The sequence below is a fragment of the Perca flavescens genome, chromosome 7 (genome assembly GCF_004354835.1).
Source record: "Perca flavescens isolate YP-PL-M2 chromosome 7, PFLA_1.0, whole genome shotgun sequence".
Lineage (NCBI taxonomy): Eukaryota > Metazoa > Chordata > Actinopteri > Perciformes > Percidae > Perca > Perca flavescens.
In genome coordinates, this window is record NC_041337.1 from 8,853,495 (window position 1) to 8,874,216 (window position 20,722).

Genomic DNA, 20,722 nt, shown 5'->3' on the forward strand with positions numbered 1-20,722 from the left:
CTCTCTGACGCCCCCACCGCTGTACGGGTGTACAAATAACACGGTCCTATGAGACACCGCCGTCTTCTAACCATATACATGCTGGGAACTATATTCTCAGAAAGGCGAAGCACTGCTATTCTGTGCTGCTGACCACGGGGCTTCTCAGGTGCTGCAAGCAAATCCACCCAAGTAGCAGTGCTTGTTGTATACGGTTAGAAGATGGCGGTGTCTCATGTGACGTTGTTATTTGTACACGTTGTGACTATACAAATCACAACATGTAAATAGGAACATGTTGGCGTTATTTTGTATTTTTTTATTCGGAGCAGTAGGCTAGTTGGAGCAGGTTACCTCCAGGATCTGTGCTAACCAGGCTAGCGGTGGGGGCGTTGGACAGAGTTACAACACGCACGGAGATGAGAAGGATATGTATGGACTTATCTAACTCTGGGAGACACGGTGAATAAGCTAAAGTCCCAATAAGTCGGCGTGTTCCTTTAACTGATGTTTGGAATGCCTTCCATTTCTTTTTACAACATCACAGCAGAGTTTCCATGCTGCAATTATGAAGGAATGAGATTTCTTGTATATCAGAGGCTTAAAGGGGCTGTACTTGAAATACTGAAACAACAGCGGAATAGGGTTGCCTCCACAAGGCTCTCACAGAATGTTCCCCAATGTCTACGTTTTTGTTATAAACAGTCTATTGAAACAAAGTCGGATAACAACACTCTACGGAGTGGGACTTCATTCTCTGCTTAGGACGCCATTACTCCCACTATATCTTCACATAGCAAATATTTGTTTGCTGCATTTAATGGTCTGAATGTCGAGTACGGCCCCTTTAAACTCCATGTTGATTGTAAACTTTTGCACTATAGCTTAGAGCACAGCTCAGCTTGCCCATTGCAGCTCAGTTACACCGATGGCTTGAAACAAGCAAAATCAGTAAGGAATGTTTGCATGCTTGACCCTAAATACAGCTGTAAGAATTGAATAGTTTTTGTATAAACTTTAGAAACTTTAAAACAGATCAAAGTATCAGTTTCAGTTTGACGCTTAAGAACACACGGAATTTGCCTTTATTTATTTCTATAAGAAATGTCACCATTTGTGTAACTGGAATGTAAATGAAAGGCTTCTAGCCGATAAACCAGTCCTCGAGTCTTGTAAATAACAATGGGATCTGTGAAACCATCCCAAGCAGGTTCCATATGCCTTATTTAAAAAAAACGCCAAGTATTTTAGCTTGTTTGTCAGTTTTTGAATGTTTGTTAATAGAGGCTTAATGGTAGCCCTACCTTAACTGTGTATGCTTAATAATTGGTCATGTTTAATGGTGTTTTGTGTGTTGCGTAGCTTCACCAAATTAAGTTAAAACCATTTTCTCTGGTAAGGAAAAAATTAAATTAATAATTAAAAGAAATAATTGATCAGGTATTGGTTTTGTAGACATATCTCTTCTAGGGTGTCAGATTATTTTTTGTATTTGAGTATTAGGACACTATAAAGCTGTATAGAGTGATTTCTGATTGACAATGTTGCACTTGCCTGGCTTTTTGTCTGTATTTGTTAAACTAAATTGTGTGTCAACATCTCAGTGAGTTTTATTATGTTGAGGCAAGCTTTTATTTTGACATTACTTTGTAATTAATTATTGAAATAAAACAACAATGTAAATGGACTGCATTTATTACAATTGTTGCCTGTAATTCAGCCATTCACTCACACACTGTAGGCCAGGTGTGGCCAACCATCTGGAGTCATTTAGAACATGCGCTGACATGTGGACAGCCAGGGATCAAACTGCAGAGAATAGTATGTTATTACATATTAAAAAGGTCAGAGTGCAATATGTCACAAAAGAATCCTAGTGTAGTAAAAGTCATAGTATAGCATGTTGAGGAAAGTCATAAAAAGTCATAGTATGTCGGAAAAAATCATAGTATGTCGAAAGTCATAAAAAGTAATTGTATAGCATATCGAAAAAGTCATAATATAGTATGTCGAAATAAGTCATAGCATAGTATGTCGAAAGTCATAAAGTCATAGTATAGCATGTTGAAAAAGTCATGAGAAGTCCTAGTATAGTATGTCGAAAAAAGTCACAAAAATATAGTATCAAAACAAATCATAAAGAGACAGTATGTTGAAAAAAGTCATAGTATAGTATGACAAAGAAAGTAACAAAAAAGTCATAGATTCAAAATCCTTTATTAAAGCCACATCGGGGAAATTCACATTGTTGCAGCAGCAAGGAACGGGAAAAGTACAAAGAGACATTATAGATAAACAAACAATAAATAGGTATAGAGAATAAATAGTAACAATTGCATTTACAGTATTGCACAGCCACATTATTTCACGTTTAAGATGTGTGATTTGTCCATGTGGTCTTCTGGGAGCAGTGCTGATTGTTCAGTCTGTGCCTTCAGAGGGTCCTGCATTGGGTGTGATAAGTTGTTGTCCTCCTGTCTCACACCATCTCCACGACATAAAAAGTCATAGTATGTCAAAGAAAGTCAAAAAAACGTCAGAGTATAGACAGACAGTACAGTATGTCGAAAAAAGTCAATTATAGTATGTCGAAAGTCTTATCATAGAACGTAGAAGAAAGTCACAAAAAAGTCATGTCATAAAAAGTCATAGTACAGTATGTCGAAAAACGCCATAGTATGTTTTAAAAAAACGTATAGTATTTTCGAAGATAGTCAAAAACATGTCTTAGAGTATTGACAGACCGTAGGCCTACAGTATGTCGAAAAAAGTAATCTTATAGTATGTCGATTAAAAGTCTTATCGTAGAATGTAGAAGAAAGTCACAAAAACATACAGTATAGCATGTCGAAAAAAGTGCCTAAAACATATTACTATAACATGTCGAAAAAAGTCAGTATAGATAAGGCAATCAAAAAAGTTTGGACATTTTCAATAGCCAGAGAATGGCCTTTTTGTTGATGTATTGTTCACACTGGAAGCCATCGAAAAGAAGGTGCATGAAAAGCCAACTGTGCGTGCCAAAGCATGGGGCTTTAAAGAGGGCATTCTCAAATATGAAACAGTGTTATCTGCACAGATATTCCTCCAAATATTTGACCAAACTACTCCACTCTCCAAATACCTCCAGACAGAAGGGATGGACATCCTCTCTGCCCATCGAATGGTGATTGCCACACGAGAGCCTCAAACGCATATAGCAAGGGATTTCGCAAGGGTGAAGGCAGCGGCGGACACGTTTGTGAAATGGACAATTACAAACATTGAAGAAAGGGAGGAAGGAACAGACATTGAGGTAAAGACTACATTGCCTCAGAAAAAAGCAAAGAAAACAAAAAAGCAGGGCTGGAGAGATGGCTCAAGATGCCGAGAGAGCGTACAAGGTCAGCGTAACACCACTCAATTCTTGATACAGCTGTTGAGCCCACTCACAGAAGATTTATGACACATGGCACTCTTTTTGCAGATTTGGCCTGGCTGGACCCCAGGAACTTTCAGCAGATCAGGGCCACTTCTCTTCCCAGTCAGGCACTTCAAGACCTAAGTGAATGCCTCATCAAATTTGACAGCACAGCTACAGTGGACAATCTACGGTCAGAACTACAAAGTTTAGCAGGACAATGGGACAGGCTCAAAGCATCACATCTGGATGAGTACAAGACCAGAACAGTGGAGGATGTATCCGACAGGACAGGAAGAGGAGACTGACATTGTGCATAAAAGCTGTGTTTTCCTGCAAAAATTGCCCACTGTGCTGCTATGAAATACTCAGGCTGTTCAACATGTTGTCAGGTGCTTATCATCTTCTTGGGCTTGCATATAAGTCCCTGTTTACCATTTCCCTGACTCAGGTGGCCTGTGAAAGAACGTTCTCAACACTCAAATTCATCAAAAGCAGACTTGGGAGCACTTTGACAGCAAAAAAACTGGAGGCATTTATGATGATGGCCACTGAAAATGACATTCCCATGGCATTGGATTAAGACGTAGTCATTGATAGGGTCGCTGAGAAGAGTGAATTATTGAGAAAGCTGCTCTTGTAGCTTAATAAGGTAAAATGTTTTTGAAATGATTATCTGAAAATAGTCATTGCAATGTAGCAGCGGTCTTGTGTTTTCTTTCAGCCTGAGCCTCTCCCTCCCTCTCTGACAGGATTCACTCGTTCTTAAATGACTTATTGAAGGAGTTCAGTGTTTCCCACAGATTAGGAAGCATCTTGTGGTGGTGGGTGGGTGTCGCCCCGAGTCAAGGGGGGGGGTGTATCAAAAACATATAGTGTTTTGACCTCGACAACCCAACTGCACTGCACTGAGTGCACTGAGTGCACGGTGGGATCAATGGTGTTTTAAGCCTCTAACGTTATGGCGAGTGGATAGTGCGACAGATAACCTACCGAAGGAGACTTGTCGTGTGGATTCACTACACCGTCGCCAGTGTACATCGTAGTTGATAAGTAGCCTACGCCGCCACACCTAAGCGTTGTCGCCAGACATGCCCCCCTCCCCCGTCAAAAAAATTGTATTGAGTGAATTCAAGTTAATCAATATACAGTTAGCCTATGTTTAAATGTATTTCAATTCATTCAATACATGTTCCAGGCCCTTTATCCATTATACATGCTCTAAAAGTACTGACAGTATAAAAATAATACAATATATTAAATTGTAATATCTCATCAGCTTATGTGACCTGCACGGTTGGAAGAATGCATTGTAACTCTAACATTGATTGAACATTGGCACCATCTACTGGATCATTTACACTAATTGCCTTACTAACTGATTATTAAATTTGATAGATCTGTTTACATGTAACTTTATGTACGTATGTGTATATGTATGCATGTATACACTTTATTATATACAACTTATATCTGTACATAGTAGTCAATCGTTCATGTTTAACGTTACCTTGTTTATCTTTGTTTTTAGCCGTAACGTTATGTCTGTTTCTGTTTTGAAACAACACCTAGCCAGACTCAAATTCCCTTGTGTTTACACTTACTTGGCCAATAAAGCAGTTTCTGAGAAAAATCCGAAATATACTGTAAGGGAGCGTTCGGTATTTATGGAATGGACCACCAGAGAAAAATAGGGGAGGGTCATGTCTTTTTATTCTTTGTTGAGGGGAGGGTCATCCAACAATTTTTCCCAAATGTCCCGAACTCCTCCGGTGGCCCCTGAAATAAATAACGAACAGTCCCTAAGTTCTTTATTTATTAAGTACCTTTGCAGATACCCCCAATAAAAAAAAAAAAAAAAATCAGATTTGAGTCAAAGGCACAACGGTCTCACTGTGTGGGCTGGCTCTCTGTTCTTTATCTAGTTGGCAATAACCCTAGCAAAGCTAAGACCAGCCAAATCACTGACTTATTTATTCTGTAATGGGTAAATGTCACTCAAGCACCTTCATATTTGTTTCAACGTTAGGAGAATAGTTGATTTGTTTGTATTTTTTGAGTGAATTGACGTTCATTTTGGGTAACAAGTGGACGCAACTATCACTCAGGCTAGCAAGCTCCCCAGCTATATAAGCTGTTATTTTTATGATTGTGATCATATCAAAATCATAAAAATAATATATATATAGTATATCTTGTGACTATACCTTCGTTAAGGTCCTAAGGCGTAAGACAGTTGATGATTGTTGTTGATTTTGGTTAAATATGCCAAATATTATATGGTTGTTGTTCAGACAGCTTAGCTAAGGTAGCTAATGCTGGCGGCATCTGTCTCTTGTTGCCATAGAGACATTCTGAGTTTTCATTCAGCAGTGGATAAATAGCAGTTTAACAAAATAATAGCTCTCTTTTAAAATAAATAACATGAAATAATGTTCTAAATATGACCTCTTCTGTGTTAGAAAATCGAGCTTCAACAAAATATCTCTTAATACCTTTTCAATGTAATAAGATAAATAAAGATACTGAAACATATGTGCCAGCTTTGCACACGGTGCACTCCGCCTCCCACTTGTCCGGTCCCGACCGGGACGGTACGTGGGACATTTTTTTTGCAGTTCAGCTGTGAAGCTGCACTAGTCTTGTTTTATGGTTGTAAGTGGACTGATGTTTATACTTGTGCGCTAGTGTGTGTGTGTGTGTGTGTGTGTGTGTGTGTGTGTGTGTGTGTGTGTGTGGGGGGAGTGGGTGATATAGAGCGGGGGAGAAGTGAGAGTGACAGCAAGCGAGTCCTACCGACTCTAGAGTCATAGTGAGAGAAACAAAGTGTCTCCCCTGTGTTTTCTGACCACGGTGGGAAATCTTTAGCAGGAAACGCTTCGGCATTTTGTGTGTAATGCTGCTCCGCTGTCTGCCCTGGTCCCTGTCTGTCTGGTCCCTGTCTGTCTGCCCTGGTCCCTGTCTGTCTGGTCCCTGTCTGTCTGCCCTGGTCCCTGTGTATGTGCGTGTCGCAGAGCCGCTCACAAGGCAGCCTCTCGGGAATTACGTCACACAACAAAGTAGCCTACCGTAGTATTATGTTGAGCAAAGTGCCAGTCAATTTAAGTACACGCTTAATGGTCCCATGAAAAACAGTGAAAACCGGACATTTTAATGAATTTATAAACCCTCCCCCCGGACAGTAGGTAAAAAGTGGACATGTCCGGGCAAAAGAGGACGTTTGGTCACCATACCCACACCTCTCCTGGTTATCCTTTGAATGACACAATCCACTCGCCATACAATGTCGCCTTACAGGCACTAGCCCTCACCGTAACTTTAAACATAACCATTGCCGCGGTGCCTGGAAGGTGACGTTGGGGGCTTAAAATAAAACCAACACTGGGAGGAGCTCAGCTGTGTGTGTGTGTGTGTGTGTCTGTGTCTGTGTCTGTGTGTGTGTCTGTGTGAGCGAGACACAAGTGACAGAGAGACGGAGAGAGCAGGGAAAGGAAATGCAGAAGAACGTATTTTAAATAGCGTTTAAAAAAACGCCACACAATAGTCTATGTGTGGGAAACACTGGAGTTCACCTGCATCGTTTTTTACTCTGTAAGTTTTCAGTAATTCAGAGTTACTTTTATCGTTACATTTATAGGCTACACTGCTACTTTTAGCAATCACTGATCAATCTTTTACCATCTCTCTCTCTCTCTCTCTCTCTCTCTCTCTCTCTCTCTCTCTCTCTCTCTCTCTCTCACACACACACTCGTTTTATTGAATTAATAAATGGCACTTTTTTAAAGTATTTAATGTGTCAACTCTCACTGATTTGTGCTTACTCATTAGGCCTACATGGCGTTTTTAGTTTTAAGGAGTAGGAGTTGGTATACATATTCAGGGGAGCGCAAGGACTGGTGGCATTTGTGATCTTATGTGGTGGGCCGGTCTGGGACGATTTTTGGTCCCAGTCCTTTCCTCGCCGTTGTGGAATTTAACTTGTAGGCTTTTTTTTACTCAAGTAGCCTACTGCACGCTACTTCAGTTCTAAGGTATATGTAGCCTACTTTTCTTAAATATATTCATTTCATACTACTTTGGACTTCTATTCTATAGGTGACGTGATTCTTGTTTTTTTCCATCAATATTCAATTTCCATGGTTAGGGTTAACAGAATGTGGTAAAGTTGGTGCGTCACTGATTACCGATATGGCCACGCCTGTGTCCGACAAGAAGCTGCAGCCGTCAGGAACAGCCCACATTCACCATTGTGGATTAGCAGCAGCCAGTGATTCTTCGCATTTAGTTGGGTAAGTCAAAACACTGTTCCCATGCTTGAACAAACTAACGGTTACACCGCAGAAACAAACCGAAAACAAAATGCTGTTACCATTTGAACTTGACTAAAACCATACCCAGGTAGCAAACAGACGTTGGGCCAACGTCAATATTGGTTGGTTACGTTGGCCCAACCTATACAACAGAAATACAACGTTGGGCCAACGTTGGTATGGTCAGCTGCGATGGCCCGACCTATCTGACAGAAATACAACGTTGGGCCAACGTTCGTATGGTCAGCTGCAATGGCCGTTACTTCCCTCAAAATATATGCTTGCAGCATTTCATGTTTTATCACTCTTCCCAGTAAACATGGCGAAAAGAATATTTTTCTGGCTCGTTTTTATGACGTTTTTTCCAAGGAATACAATGCATCAAATGTGTGAAATCAGAACAATGTATTTATTAAAGATTACAAAGAAATTACAGGAAATCATATGACAAAAGATGGATGAATAAAATAATATAACAATAATAATTTCCTCTACATTCACATTTTGTGTAAAACTGAATATGTAACATAAGGGGGTAAAATGAGGTAACGTTCAATCTTTCCTTTTTTTAAGTACTTTATTAAAGTTTATGCAAAACAAGTTTACTGTATAAATACAGTATAAGTAATAACATACAAAACCAAGATAAAACATGTGCAAATCATTGCATAATGTGCAAAATATAATAATATATTATTATATTTTCCTGGACTTAAAACACATTCAATGCATATTGAATGTGTTTTAAGTCCAGGATCTTTCATTAAGTGCTGTGACACAGTGGCTGTTTATTACAGTCTGCTGTAAAAACGTTACATCTGGTTTTAAATAAATTTTCCTGGGCTAATCCCTTATCAAAAAAAAAGCTTTGCTACAGACAGCAGCCCAGTGTGTTGACAAACAAGTCACCAACACCGACACTTACTTTTAGCTTACTTCGTGTTTCATACAATACATTTCAGAAACATTTACTTGTTAATCATTGTTTTAGTTGTCTGACAAGTCATCTAAATAAACCTTTCCCAGCAGCAGATCCGTTTGACATGTAAAACACCGTATGTAAACAATGTACAGTTTATTTAGCTATGTAAACACCGTATTTTATAGGTATCATACCCTGTCCTCGCTTACACAACATGAATACCATCTAAACGTCTGGATGCATTATATACTGTCTATGGATGCATCGGACCTAAAGATGAGCGCGAGCTCATTCTTACAAGAGAACGGTGAGTGTGTGATATAGAATTGTACCGTTATTTTCCGTTATCTTCTAACCGTTAGCCTCCACTTCAGCCGTTCACGTTAGCCCAGCCAGTTCAAGGTAATCTGCTCGATTAAATATATTGTTTTGTTATATATTTGTTTCAATATGTAATCAATCTGTTATCTAGTAAGGCTCGATCTGTTATATGGCTTCACGTTAGCAATCTGATGTAAATTTCGCCTTATAATTTAGCATACCGGTAATTTAGCGACAGCTAGCATCTACATCTAGCCTGCTAGCTTCTAGCTAACAGTTAACGTTAGCTAGCTATCGAGCCATAGCTAGGTAAACATAGCTTTCGTAGGCATACGCTAGCTAGATTAAACAGAATCGAAATCGGCTGTAATTAACGTTAGTTATTTGTTTGGCAGCATATTACAGAGATACGTAACTACACGCTAGCTATGTCTGCAAACATTTATTCTGACAGAACACTTAAACGTCAGGCAAAGCGGAGGGCTTACAACGTCCTTAGTGAGGTTTATAGTGAGGTTAACGTCAATGCTGAATCTGACGCAGCCGACGTAAATATATGCCTGGCAAAAAACCTCCCTGCTGATGATGTGTGGTCAGACACTGTATCTGATTGGCCCATGTCCTATGAATCAGACGAGTTAGAGACTGAGTTTAATGTTGACGATAACGTGATTGGTGAATTTTGGTCAGATGCTCTAACAGAAACTGACTCAAGTGATGACGAATCTGTTGAGTCTGCAGAGTGTCTTGGGGAGGAGCTCAGAGGTTGGGCAATAGACAGCCAAATACCACAATGCCACCTAAATGGGCTCTTGGGCATCCTGAGAATATATCATCCATATCTCCCGAAGGATGCCCGCACTCTTTTAAGTATTATTTAAAATTAATTATTATTTTAGTATATATTATTTTGGAGTTGAGAAAGGCATTAGGCATGTGTTAAACCAGATAGACCCTCTCCCAAAAGCCATTCATTTACAAGTGAATATTGATGGACTACCTTTGTTCAAAAGCAGCAATCAGCAGTTCTGGCCCATTCTAGGCTTGGTAGAGGAAGACAAAACAAAGCAACCATTCGTCATCGCTTTATATCTTGGATCTAAAAAACCAGAGAATGTCAATCTGTTCCTGGAAACATTTGTGAATGAATATGGAAAGCTTAAATTAGAGGATGTGGATGTAATTGGCAAATTTGTAGATATTAAAATTTCCAATTTTGTTTGCGATGCAAGTGCGAGGGCTTTTGTAAAAAACATTAAAGCCCACAATGCATACCACGGCTGTGAAAAATGCACACAGGAGGGAACATGGGCGGAAAATCGCATGACTTTTCCTGAAGTTGATTCACCCTTACGGACAGATACGTCTTTTATTAATAAAGATGATGAGTTTCACCATAAAGGGACCAGTGTTTTGACAGGGGTTGGAATTGGTATGGTCACCCAATTTCCATTAGATGTTATGCACCTGGTTTTTCTTGGGGTTATGAGAAAGTTGATAGGTTTTTGGATGAGGGGACCACTTCCAACTCGTTTAGGTGCTCATCAGATAGGCCTAATTTCTGCAGCTCTTATGTCCTTTGCCATGACACTCCCCAGAGAGTTTGCACGGAAAGGGAGATCACTTGTTGAGGTAGATAGGTGGAAAGCAACAGAGTTCAGAACTTTTCTCCTGTACACTGGTCCAGTGGCACTGAAAGACCATCTGCCAAATGTTCTATACCACAATTTTATGCTTCTGCATGTAGCCATTCGGATTTTATGCTGCCCCTCACTGTGCCTCCAGTACTGTGATTTTGCTGAAAAGTTACTGATCACATTTGTTGAGCATTTTCAATCTGTTTATGGTAATTACGTTGTGTATAACATACACGGGCTGACACATCTTGCCAATGATGCAAGGCAGTTTGGTGTGCTGCATAATTTCTCAGCTTTCCCATTTGAGAACTTCCTCTACACATTAAAAAAAATGATTAGGACCCCTACCCAGCCCCTTCAACAGATCATCAGGAGATTGTCAGAAAAAGCAAATGTCAGAACTAAAAAAAGGGTTTGCAAGGATGGTTTTTACCAGGAACATAAGAATGGGCCTTTTCCATACAATGTGACATCTCAGCAGTTTACACAGTATAAGCAATATGTAAATGGTGGATCTTCAATTAGTTTATCAGAGGGAGACAACTATATTCTGTTCAATGGAGATATTTATATAGTGAAAAATATTTTAAAAGACAAGGAAGCATCGCATCTAGTCTGTCTTAAATTCCAAAACAAGTCTTCTTTTTTCACCTATCCCATTGATTCATCGAGTCTTGATATATCCTTTGTGAAACAACCCGGGCAGTCATTGACTATTGTTCCTACGCAGACTGTTTCAAAAGTCCTTCTTTTACAGTATAAGGATGGGTTTGTGGCATATCCTTTACTGCATACTGCTTGATTCTCCCCCCCTGCATCTGACAAATGTACAGTACTTACCAATCATAAAGAATAGTAATAATAAGATTTAGAATAGTTTAGATCATTTCCACGGTTAGGGAAATTAATAGAGCTTCAATAAATGTATATAGTTTGTAACACTAGATATTTATTTTTATTTTTATTTTTTATAGATGTATTCAATAGTTGTTTTTACTGAAAAGAATGAGACAGAGGTTATACCAAGTGACTGGCTGAGCATCGACAAAAAAGTTTCCTTTTGGCCCCCATATAACGGTACAAGATGTAGAAAAGCAGTTGAAAAAAATGAAACTCCTGATGAAGAATGGGACGAATATGAAACTGAATGGGTGGCTGAGTATGGTAAGTTATTGAGTAAGTATTAAGAAATATAGAGAAATAACTATTCAAATATATTGCTCAAAATTAAAGATGCTGCTTGTGAGCTATGCCTAGACAAGCAGTTCTTTTCAAATGTTCAGATAATAGGTTTAGTGATGTTGTTTGTTTCTATATTTAGGTTCCTATGAAAAAGCCAGAAGAAAGCTGGTGAAGTTCTGTGAAGGCAACAGTTTGGAGTCTACAGATGAGGACAGTGTACGGAAAAGAGTGTATGTTTCCACTGTTCTCTGTTCTCCTTTTATAGCCTACTGCTTATTTGCAGTATAAAAATTGATTACTCTTAATGTGTCCAACAGACCATCGGCAAAATATGTAAATGGATTTACATCTGGTACAGCCTCAGGAAGACCTCCAGTGCAGGCCTCAACAAGCTGGCTCCACACAGGTACAGACGAAAACATTCAGTGGTCATTGCACCAGCCTTGAGGAATTATTTCCCCATAATGGTCACCACAGATTCCTTAAATCCAAATTAAAGATTTGGGAATATCGTCCCTAGAGTTGTAGATAGAATGTAAATAGAATAATAATTCCAAGGGGACGATATGTTGAAAGGAACTTTTGAACAGTAGTCACTTTCCTGTTGTATAAGATTGCAGGGAAACTGTATGGAAGTAAATGTTGTGATGTTTGGCAATAGATTGTACATTCTACTGATTCTGTTTCTTACTGTTTCATATGCAGAGACAATGGAAAGACCAAAAAAGAAATTCTGCAGTAATGGAGCCAAAAGCCTGACCTTGCCAACCATACCACTATTTGCACCATCAGCACCTGCTGTGACAGTCCCTGAACCAAGACAAGATGGTACATATAACTATTCCAAACCTTTTACAATAGTTTACTTGGAGTTTTTAGCAATTACCCTTTTAGTCTATAACATGAATTAGAAACTGTTCAAGTAACAAAAATAAAATGAATGTAACCAAAAAGAACTTTGCCTGGCTAAGTTTTACTATTTTCAAATGATAAACCCTTTTCACAACCACAATTTAAAAAAAAAACTTGGGATGTTATGTAAAATGTCCAACTCTTGTAAACCCATATTTAGGACATGGACAACATATCAAATGTTGAAAATGTCAAATTTTACTATTTTATAGGAAATGTAAGCACATTTTGAATTTAATGCCAGCAACATGTCTAAAAAAAAAAGCTGGGATTGATACAACAAAAGGCTGGAAAAGTTATGTTATGATAAAGACAACAAAACAAGAGACACAGTCTCTCTCTTTATACGTTCAATTCTGTATAGTTATAATGTTGCATCTTATGTTTGTCTTATTCAGAAAGAGAACTCCGGCTCTACCAGATGCTGGAAGAGATAAAGGGTCAAGTCAGGCAGAATACGCTCCTCCTTCAGGCCATACTGAGAAGAGAGAATGCAACTGAAGTTGTAAATGAGGAATTTCAGTTTCCTTTAAGGAGCATGACAGGCATAAAAGATCTGGAGGATAGGCTGTCAAACAGAGACACACAACGTTCTCTAGTAAATTCTAATGATGTTCAGTAACTTCACTTAAAATAATACTAACATATATAGAGACCTAGACCTGATTTACTGCTGCTTAACACATGATTTGTTTTCATAGACAAGATATCTTACCAGCTTGGGTGGAACATCTGCCAAAGACATTGTCCACAGAATCATGAGGGAGATTATGACCAATGAGTTGGCCAACAATTTTAATTGGCAAGGGAGAGGACAGAAGAGCCCCTTTTCTACGCTCTTGCTGGCAAAAGTTGTCATAGGTGATATGTTTTAAAAAACATTCAAATATTCAAAACTTAGACATAACTTTGAAATAGCAAAAGAGGAAACAACCCCTTACAGCAGTGGTTCCCAACCTGGGGTCCGGGCACCCCCAGGGGGGGCGGCAAAGATCACAGGGGGGGCGCGAGTCTTTATCTGGTTTGAGGTTGAGGTAAAAAAAAATGTTTTGCACATGTTAAACAAATTATAATACACTAGAATATCTAATGTATACAAAAGTCTGTATGAAAACTATATATTTTGTTGTATCCTCAATTTTCCTGCCCCACGGCATCACTATTTTATGAATGAAACATGCCGGAGAAACAGTGCTGATAACTCCTCTGTATCAAAAAAGAAAGAGAGGCTCTATCTCGAGAGTTACCTCAACTTCGGTTTTGGGTGGGGGGGGGCTCAGCTTTTCTTAGACATGAGTAGGGGGGGCGCCAAGGAAAAAAGGTTGGGAACCACTGCCTTACAGTCTCACATAATGTGTCATTGAATGAAATACAAGTCAATGGAAGAATGCCAATTAATCAACTAATCGTACAGAACTCTACAAAATACAACTCAGATGATCTGTCGGCTAACCCTTTCTCTGTTTAATTTTCTTTAATTTCATGCTGACAGATGCAGCCAAAAAACAAGGCACAAAAGTGGTGGAAGCCGAGGAAAAAATTAAAACCTGGCTGAAGTACAGCGGAGACCGAAATGGAGGAAGAAAAAAAAGAGCAACAGAAAAAGGTACACAAGGCCTTTAGTAAGGCCAAGTAATGGTGATGTTTTTTGTTTTTTTAAGACTGATCAAATACCTTTGCAAATGGTTGGAGTTTTAAGTAATTTACATTTTGATAATTTCTTTCTTCAACACAGAAAAGCAGATGCCTCCCCCTCATGCAAATTCCAGCAGCTGCGAAAGTGAATGTAAGTGTCTTCCAATGATTGTTTTTTCTTCCTCTGTCTAACCCACCATTAAACAGAGGCGTATTTCATCTTCACTAGGCATACAGCCTTATCTTCACTGCATGAAGATGTATAAAAAATGTGCTACCCCAACATGTCCAAACTTTTTTTGAAAATGTCTTGCTGGTATCAAATTCAAAATGGACGTTAAAATGTACCATGAAATACACTGTTAGACTTGTTATGTAGATATGCAGAGTCACTGTAACTACCCCCTTACAATACCATAAGTGTACATGTTTTTTACAGTATGATGCCCTAACCGCAGCTCCATTGTACAGTATGATACTGTAAATTGTATGAAAAATGTGGTGTGGTTGTTTACCACAGAGCTGAAGTTGATGGGTATTTGGTTGGGGAGGGGAAGGAGGAACAGTCTTGTTTAGAAGCTTTAGAAGATTTGTGAAGGATGATGGAGGGGCCGAACCCATGGTACTTCTGCTTGCTGATCCACATCTGCTTGGGGGCCTCCAATCCTGACAAGAGTATTTATGCTCTGGTGGGGTGGTCCGTACTGAAGAGAAATGGTCATGAGTTTATCTCATCTAACTGTTAACCGACTAACAACTTGTGCAAAAACATAGAATATGACAGTATACATTTCTTTTGAGCAGGCAGGGTAATGTAGCTGCACTGTTCATTGTACTGTCTGTGAAAATTTTTCTGATGTGTGAACTATAGTACATCACACAAGAAAATGCTTACCTAGTTTGATGTCTTCCACTCAAATTCGGTGAGACCTTGGAGGAAGGTGGTGACTTGGGCGATGCTTTTCACTTTGAAGTGGTTCTGAAATAATACTTACTATGAACATTGGGCCTCATTCACCAACCGTTCTTACGAAGAAATGTGTTCTTAAACCCTTCTTCACGAACTTTTTACGAAGATTCTGGCATTCACTAATGTTTTCTTAACTTGGATTTGTTCTTAGCTAAGAACAAAATCTCTAACACTGAAAAGCACTCTTACGCACATTTGAGTGATGACAATTTGCTCCAAATGATTGCTTACTGCATTTTATTTAATTCTACAGTCGTTTACAATGATAGTATTGTACTGTAATGTATTTCTGATCATTTGTTGAAAAAGAAATCATATTATGCAAAAAAACCACTAACACTATTTGGTGATTGATCGGTATTTATAGGGCCAAAATGCAGTGGTAGAATGTAACAAAGTACAAATTCGTCCTAACTGTACTTAAGTACATTTTTCACGTATTTGTACTTTACTTAAGTAGACTCAATAGTGCATAGCCTACTTTTGACTTTTACTTTGTTACATTTTGCAGCAATTATCTATACTTTCTACTCCACTACATTTCTACAATGTTCCGTTACATTGTCTGATCAGTTTCCCCCCTCTGCCAAAACGTCTTCCTGACTGTCACACGTTTGTCTCACCAGTAAAGTTTGGTTGCCGTAGATACTATATGGGTTGCCGTAGATACTGTATATATGGGTTGCCGTAGATACTGTATATATGGGGCACCGCTGATCCAAGCCGGCTCCGGTGATCCAGAGCCCGGGCGCAGCGCCGCTGACCCTCGGTAATACAGCCCCGGTAAAAGTGAAAAATCATAGTTGCCATCTATTTCTCACCACAGCGTCGTTTACTCCTCCGCCAGGCTGCGTAAGACGCGTTCATAACTTATTTATTTGGCTGGACCTCTTCACATCTCCCCATTTGCGCTGCTTCACACACTTTATTTGCTTACTTGCATGGTACATCCATCCATGAATAAAACCAACCGCATTCCGATTCTAACACATTTCCGTTTTATGCTGGTTAGGATAGGAACTTTTTTTAAAAGCCAGGCCTTGTTTGTGGTAGTGGACAGCTTATAATTTTACTAAAGTAAATATGTCTTATTTGTACTTTTATTTAAGTACTGAGATTCAGTACTTCCTCCACCGCGGCTCCGACAATCTCCGAAAACCTGTCTCCCAGGAGGTGCACAGGAAGTGTCATGTCCTTATGTGTATTTGCGGGGCGTTTTCTTATGCTAATTAGGAACAACTGGCACGCGCTTTCAGTTACGAAGACGTGGGATTCATCAATCCTAAGAACACAGGTGGGAACAAATCTGCTGTTTAAGAACACGTCATGAATCCGACGTAGACTTTTCTTAGAAACCTTAAGAACATATTTAAGAGAAAACTTTGGAAGATATTGGTGAATGAGGCCCATTGTTTACCAAACTAAATGTTATTGCCACCAGCATATAACAATAAACAATACTAAGAATTGCATTCATTTCTCAGTAATAATTAACATAGATATATGTTACATTTTAACATATTGGTCAGTAACAAACTAAGAATAAGCCACATCTATTACAGCACACATATCCTTGATGGAACAAACTGTGTAATACACTTGTAATAACTAAGCACGTGGCTCCACAGCACTGGTCCGTTTATTGGTGATTGCACGTTACTAGCAAATTGCCCTAACAACCTGAATATTAACACGTGGCTACACAAGTAATAAAAAATATGCACATCTATCAGCTACGCAATAAGAAACACAGCAAGAGCAATATTATATCTATAATATATCTCTCTCCAAATAAATGTCATGTCGTAACACGGACGAAACTTTCGAATCCACATAGTAGCCGAGTTATTGAAATATGAATAAACTAGTTTTAACATTTACACAGATAACGAGGTAGTAAAACCCACGACAGTTTAGCAAAGTACTGAATAGTTTAAACTTACGTTCTCACGTTACACACATCACTTCAACAAGTCCGAAAATGGGAAAGAAAAGATAAAGAAAGGTCCCTTTTACAGCTGCTGCAGTCTGTGCCTTTCTTCTGTCTGAGCGCGAGTGATTGGCAGGAGATCAAAGCGATGACTCTCGTCACTGATTGGTCAATCATCTCAGGATTGAGAGCAAGTGTTACTATGGCCTTTTTTTACACTGATTGTTATTATACATATGAAATAATTAAAATGTATATTTTTAAGTGCATGCATGGGGTTATAAAACACAAGATAAAAAAAAAAATGCCATGCATTAGTATGCAGGGAACCAGTATGATGTAGATAACTCTTATATTGTTAGAATAACAGATGTATTACAAGTTAATCACATAATATATAGCTAGATAGCTAACAACATTATGTTAAGAAAAACTTAAAGCCATATAAAAGAGTCCTTTAATCAATTGTTTAACGATTGGTCAAATTTAAAGTTAAGCGGCTAGGGAAATAAATACATTTTACTTTCCCCCCATCAACCATGGTAGCTATACATTCAACTCCTAACACCATATTCTTTGAGTTACACAATCTTTAGCTTAGGTCTCAAAAAAAAAAAAACATACAGTAAATCACTGTAAATCAAATGTTAATACCCATAATGCAATGCATATTACAGTAATGAACCGGGAAAGAAAATTATGGTACTGTAGAAATTACAGCAAAGTCAGTGTAGACAAATGTGTAATTTGTGTAGTGTGTAAAGATGTCCTTTTCGCAAATGATCACATTCTGTTTCTGTTTGCTGTTTATATATTTTACACCACACCCCAATTTCTTTCTGTTTTGGGTTGTGTAATTAAATAGAACGACACATCTTAAATCTTCTAAAAAGTTCCATTATGTTTGTTGTTTTTTTACAGGAAAAGATGCTGCTACTTCTCTTCCTCTGCTCCGTCTTCATCATAAGAGCCACAATCTAATTTGCTTCAAATCTTCAAAAAACTGCAGAATACGGAAGAGAATCTGCACATTTTCTTAGTTTTCAGCTGGGATTTTTTGGCCTTCTTCCGCATTTTCTTTGCCGCCTTTTTGGTTTCCTTGTTGTTGATTTCTTTGACTTTATTTTTTACTTATCTTAGCATTTTTCCACTGCCTTTGTGTTGTTGTTTTTTTCAACTATTTTGTCAATTGGCTCACATCCTGTGTTATTTATTTATTATGTGCTGAAGTTTTTCCAACAACAGCACCACAACACGTTGTGAACTGCATAAAATTGTAATGTTAATTTTGTTACCAATAAAGAGGTTTATTTTTATAACCAATTCAGTTTGTCCGTTGTGCCTGTCGTCTCTTAATGCGTAATGAGAAGGCCATGTCACAATCTTAAAATTTGAGGTAAGGTTGGTAAAACCTATTTAAGTTTGCAGATTTACTATTTATGAAGTTGGCAGATGGTTAAAATAGGCTATATTTTTTAATTTGTTAGAAGATCTGCTGACAGTCTAAAAAAATGGTTGACCCAATGTTAAGTTGGCAAAAGGTTGGTAAGGTACATTTTTAGGTTGGCAGAAGGTCGGCTGTCTAATGGTTGGCCCAATGTTGTTTTAGTTTTTTTTTAAGTTGGTAAAAGGTTGGTAAAGTATTTTTAGGTTGGCAGAAGGTCTGCCGGCCATCTAATGACATGGTTGGCCCAACGTTGGCCCAACGTTGGCCCAACGTTATTTTAGTGGTTTTTAAGTTGGCAGAAGGTCTGCTTGCCATCTAATGACATGGTTGGCCCAACGGACAAAATGTCGTTGGGCCAACGTCAGCACCCAACGTTGGCCCAACACAACAGCAGACGTTGGCCCAACGTCTGTTTGCTACCTGGGCCTATAGGCGCCGATTTATGTTTTCTTCCATGGGTGCTCACGGGCGCACGCCCTTAAAAAAAATAAAGAAAAGTAGTCAAAAAATGTTTGCATTTCAGAACACACACACCTGTTAACTCGATAATAAAGCCGTAAAGTAGGCAAACTTTCAACTCAGGACAGCGCCACTTCTCACAAATAGGCTACAGATAGGATTGGAGATGAGAAGTTCAACTGACACATAACCGAGATCAGGTTCGTGGGAAATTAAGACTCGTTCAGTAGCCTGGTGCGTTGTCTCCTGGTGACAGCCTACCTACCACGTAGCAACATTCACTTCTCTAACATTTAACTTAACATAACTACCAAGATAACATGACGTGTATTTGTATGTGATGTACTTCCCCATTGATAATGTGTAAATTGCCTTGAACACAATCATCTAAGGGCCGGGATACTCTGGCTGATTATCGGCCGTGGGACAGTCTGGCGAGGTCAGTGACTCAAATCTGTTTGGTGTGTCCCGTGCCGTCGTCCGTCTGAGGGGCTGTCGGCGTTCATTTTGGCCGACCTGACGTGTTCGGTCGGCGGCAGGGCCGTCGGGACTCACCCGGAAATGACAAGCGGAATGAGGTGACTACAGTCTCTCAAAATCTGATGAAAATCTTTTAAACTGACCTTGGTTAATCTGAAATAAAGACAGATTCAGCAACTGCATGGCCTATTTCTCGCTTAAAATGTTTTCAGAAACACGTTTCAGTGAACTATTTTAGTACAATATAAGATTGTATTCTGAACGGCCGCCATGACAGTCCAGGTCTGAATTTCCGGAGAAAACAAACCCATGTGACGCGTTCGTCCAATCAGCTGCCGGTTTTCATTTCTTGGGCAACATTACAGATTAGGGCTGCCTGCTGTTATAGAAATGTATTACATCTCGTCTCCTCTCGTCTTTTTGGTCTGTTCTGTGGCAGTTTTTTGGACCTCGGGGACGCGACTGATCATATCGACGGGGTTTTCTATCAACGGTCGGCCGTCGGCTATATGTGTCTACACCATAAGATGCACCAGAAACGAGGCTTGTTTAATAACTCAAACTTGCCGAGAACCAAGACACCGCTTGGTTACATTAGACTCGTTCGGTCTCGTTCAGTAGCCTGGTGCGCGGTCTAGGTAGCTCATTTCCTGGTTGATTCTACCACCACCACTCCAGTGGAGGCGCTAATGAGCTAGATTACTATACACACAGTAGCAGAAGAATACCAGCTACACACAACGGCACGAATGAAGTAAAAGAAAAAAACAGGAGTGAGTTGGTTCATTGACGTATGGTACTCGAGTCTCCCGGTTCAGTGACACGAGTCGGGTTAATTAACTATTAACACTATCAGTATTTTCGAGCACCCACGGTATCGGTGCCTATGACTAAAACAATATATTAATGTTTGTTGATGTTACGTTAGCTAGCTAACTTGTAGCTAATAGCTAACGTTAGCTAAACCAAACCTGGGTTAACAGGAACTGTTGCGATTTCATAATGTACTGGGAATGAGCTAAATTCTCGGCTGAGAATGAGCTAAAAAATCGCATTTCCCACCCTGAGTATCTACTGGTATTGGGCCTCATTCACCAATATCTTCCTAAGTTTTCTCTTAAAGATGTTCTTAAGAAAG

General features: G+C 39.1%; 2 protein-coding genes across 3 annotated transcripts in view; both read left to right on the forward strand.

Moving 5' to 3' along the window:
• Positions 1-20,722, forward strand: part of LOC114558162 (sushi, von Willebrand factor type A, EGF and pentraxin domain-containing protein 1-like) — a 191,074-nt gene that overhangs the window by 153,559 nt on the left and 16,793 nt on the right. The window lies entirely within an intron of this gene.
• Positions 11,453-18,528, forward strand: LOC114558163 (uncharacterized). 2 transcript variants are annotated; one of them, XM_028581949.1, is made up of 9 exons: positions 11,453-11,733; positions 11,891-11,981; positions 12,069-12,157; positions 12,457-12,579; positions 13,062-13,261; positions 13,365-13,524; positions 14,156-14,269; positions 14,399-14,449; positions 18,120-18,528. In XM_028581949.1, coding segments are annotated over exons 1-9 (1,020 nt in total). In that variant the 5' UTR covers positions 11,453-11,543; the 3' UTR covers positions 18,122-18,528. The 2 variants fall into 2 exon arrangements, with proteins under 2 accessions (XP_028437750.1, XP_028437749.1); XM_028581948.1 differs by lacking the exon at positions 18,120-18,528 and having other exon boundaries at positions 14,399-14,938.